The following is a 3,811-nucleotide window of genomic DNA, read 5'->3' as shown; positions in this document are numbered from 1 at the left end:
CTCCAAAGAGAAAGGAAAACTTGAAATCGCATCATATGACCCCTTTAAATGGAAAGAGCACAGACAAAGCCTTAGTTTTTTTATATGAAGAGATTTATTTTATTTGTGTTACTTATTTATTTGATTTGGGGCTTGTTTTAAAAAATTTTTTAAATTTTTTAAACATTTTTTAAAAAATTTAAAAATTTCAGTTTAGGTTTGTTATTTACATTTACATTATATTAAAATTTTGTTATTTCGCAGACACTTTTATCCAAAGTGACTAACAAATGAGGACAATAGAAGCAATCAAAACCAACAAAAGAGCAATAATAATGCAAGTGCTATATTAGTATATTATTATAGTGTTATATTTCAATTTCACAAAGAAACCTACAGTATTTTGTCCAAGCAATAATAAAAGGACACATTTAATTTATAATTTGTCTTAAATCTCATTTTGTTAAAACAAATCGTGAATCGAATCGAATCGTGAAATCAAAATCGTGAATCGAATTGAATCGTGAGTTGAGTGAATCGTTACATCCCTAGTGGCTGACTGAGCAATATTTATATATGTACTCCTGCTGTAACTCAGGTTTACTGCACTTTTTCGTTCCTGTTCAGGCGGTGTTTACAGATCAGCCCCAAGTGGCCTACATTCAGCAAGATGGAACAACACAACAGGTAGTTATTTTCTTTTCTTTTTTTAACCTTATAAACAATGGCATGGGGGTGCAAATGTTATCTTTTAGGGAATGGCCATTGATGTTGACCACTAACATTATCTGTTGCCTCAGGTGACTGTGCTGCTTCCAAGCGGGCAGAACATGAACACTGCAAATCTACACGTATTGAGTAACGTAGCTGATGGCCCACAGGCGATCCTGGAACCTGTGGCACAGGTGAAACTGCACTGCTAACATATCCTGCAGGATTTTGTGTCTTTGCATTGACTTGTGGACTCAAACCTCTTTTTAGTAGTGATAGTGTATTAGGTGATTTTAGGAAGCCAATCAAATTTAAATGTAATAATTTAAATGAAATATCTTAATTTATTTATTTATTTATTTCAAAAGTAGTTTATTTTTATAAGTACTAATTATTTTACTTTACAGTAGTAAAATTACAATAATAATGTCTACATTTCTTCACTTTCATGAGTTACTCTTTTATTTTGGCAAAAAAATGCAATTTATGTGAAAACAGGTTTGCAAAAGCACCTTATTACAAATCTAGTAAAATACTGTAATCATCTGTCCACAAAAATGATGGAAATTATGCAAATGTGAAAATACAGCATAACTGGCACAGTGACTCACGTCGCGTTCCCAAGTGTACATTAAATTCACACATGCAGACATTTTGCTTCAAGCTGCTCTGAGACACTGAAAACACAGACTCATGAGCTGCTCGCATGAACACAGTGCTGTGCTTCCTTAGTTTGATTGACAGACACTTTTATCTTTATATGTTATTATGAGAACTGTAAAATTATTTTCAGTCCATTATGGCTGCCACAGTCTAGCTAATTAATAGGAAATACTGAACTGTTCACCTGAAAGTCTTCTTAACATTGTTCACAGGCATGAGACTACAGAATATAAAACATCATTTGCATTAGTGAAGCAAGATTAACCTCCGATTGACTAGACACTGATTATTTTCCTAACAGAGCCAACTTGCAGTGACTAATGCAGCTCTCCCTAACATGCCGGAGGCCTCATCGAGTCCCCTGGGGGCCACAGATTCCACTGTGGATTCAGAGGATGAGGAAGAAGACAATGATAGTGACGATTCTGAAATGGACGACTGGGAACCCAGGACACCCCAGCCGTTCACCCCTCAGAACCTCTGTGAGTAGACAATTAACACTGAACTCTTAAGACTGTGTGGAGAAAGGAAATCATTTTTAATTCTCTTGCAAAATGCAAGGTACATACATACATACATGAGTCACTTTTGAATGTGATCGTGTGTTATTATTTCTATGTGTAGGGTGTGAAGACTGTAATAATGCTAATCTTGGAGCATGCATGAAACACGGTCCGCTGCACCCCATCCTGAACCGCCCTGTGATGTCCAAGGCTCGGGCCAGTCTTCCTCTCGTCCTGTATATCGACCGCTTCCTGGACGGAGTGTTTACCAAGAGACGTATACCCAAACGCACACAGTTCGGTCCTATAGAGGGGCCGCTGGTGCGACAGAGTGAACTGCAGGACACACACATTCACCTGAAAGTATGACAAACCAGTAAACCCTAATCTTTTATTCTAAATAAAAAAAGCATTTAAAAGTCTCACATCCTGCTGCATTGCTCCTGTGTAGTTATACATGCTAGACCCTGAGAAAGAAGGCGAGAGGGCAGAGGACCTCTGGTTTGACCTGTCTAATGAGGAGCGATGTAACTGGATGATGTTTGTCCGTCCGGCCCAGAATCACATGGAGCAGAACCTGGTGGCTTATCAATACGGATCGGACATTTTTTACACCACCATTAAGAACATTCAGCCCAAACAGGAGCTTAAGGTGGGCTGAAAGGAAAACTTGTCATCTATATCAAACAAAAGGCTGGGAAAAAATTACTAAAAAATTGTATTAGTAGTATTTTTATTTATTTATTTATTTATTTGTTGTGCAATGGATTGCTACCAGTGTTAATTAACACTGAAGATACTATTGTAGTTTTTTTTTATATTTTGAATTAGATTTTATTTTTATATTTTCAATTTTAGTTTTTGTCATTTTTATTATTATTTTTAAGTGTATATAGTTTTTTTTCAGTTTAATACTTCAACTTAAACTAAATGAAAATGAGTAATGTTTCCTTTGCAACTAGCAGAAATAAAATAAGTTTTAATAATTTTTTTTTTTAGTTTAATATTTTAAGTAATGAAATTCACATTAGTCTTCTATTCCAGGTGTGGTACGCTGCATCATATGCCGAGTTTGTCAACCAGAAGGTTCATGATGTCACAGATGAAGAGAGAAAAGGTAAATTGTTATTGTCAGGGCCGATCCTCCCTATACGCAAAATACGCAAGCTGCATAGGGCCCCGAAACACCAGGGGGCCCCCTTGCTCTCAAAGACGATGAGATTTAATTTTAGTTTAGTTTTTTAATTTGGCCAGCGGTTATGAAAACATAATTGATCATTTCTTTTCATGCGGTGCGCTGTCGCCCTTTCTACGTAAAAATCAGTCAAATCATGTAATGTGAATGTTGTACAGTCTTGCTCGAGACTAAAAAAACGAGTTGAAAGCGTACCGAGCCGCGGAAGAGACACTGTTTCTCAAGCGCTTTCCGCGAGCGCAAATCGAGACGGAGTGAAACATGGACAAATGCGTTTCATTCATTCGTTCATAACCACTCATACCCCACTCCACCTTTGGAATTGAAAAATGTCATTTTTAAATTAAATCTAAAAAAATGCCAAAATATTTAATGCATTATTTAATTATTATACCATTAATAATTAACTTAATTTGTAGTTAACTAGTTAAGTGTTTAAATAATTAACCATACTAGGCTGTTGGTGTCTGGGCTTATTTATTTATTTCTAAATGACATGAGACTTTGTGACTTCCTGCACTTGCTATACTTCATAGTCATTTTTAGCAGAGCCGATCCTCCCTATACGCAAAATACGCAAGCTGCATAGGGCCCCGAAACACCAGGGGGCCCCCTTGCTCTCAAAGACGATGAGATTTAATTTTAGTTTAGTTTTTTAATTTGGCCAGCGGTTATGAAAACATAATTGATCATTTCTTTTCATGCGGTGCGCTGTCGCCCTTTCTACGTAAAAATCAGTCAAATCATGTAATGTGAATGT

General features: G+C 36.3%; 1 protein-coding gene across 2 annotated transcripts in view; it reads left to right on the top strand.

The window, feature by feature from the left end:
• The window catches only part of LOC107714534 (PR domain zinc finger protein 10-like), a 25,355-nt gene that overhangs the window by 8,252 nt on the left and 13,292 nt on the right, over positions 1–3,811 (top strand). For both annotated transcript variants that reach the window (XM_016520393.1, XM_016520394.1), the window contains exons 4-9: positions 607–666; positions 780–884; positions 1,655–1,835; positions 1,978–2,219; positions 2,308–2,508; positions 2,901–2,973. In XM_016520393.1, the coding sequence (XP_016375879.1) occupies positions 607–666; positions 780–884; positions 1,655–1,835; positions 1,978–2,219; positions 2,308–2,508; positions 2,901–2,973 (862 nt within the window). The remainder of the gene's footprint in view (positions 1–606; positions 667–779; positions 885–1,654; positions 1,836–1,977; positions 2,220–2,307; positions 2,509–2,900; positions 2,974–3,811) is intronic.

The sequence above is a fragment of the Sinocyclocheilus rhinocerous genome, unplaced genomic scaffold (genome assembly GCF_001515625.1).
Source record: "Sinocyclocheilus rhinocerous isolate Xijiao unplaced genomic scaffold, SAMN03320098_v1.1 scaffold809, whole genome shotgun sequence".
Lineage (NCBI taxonomy): Eukaryota > Metazoa > Chordata > Actinopteri > Cypriniformes > Cyprinidae > Sinocyclocheilus > Sinocyclocheilus rhinocerous.
Note: the sequence above shows the minus strand (reverse complement) of the source record. Positions and strands in the feature narration are given on the sequence as shown.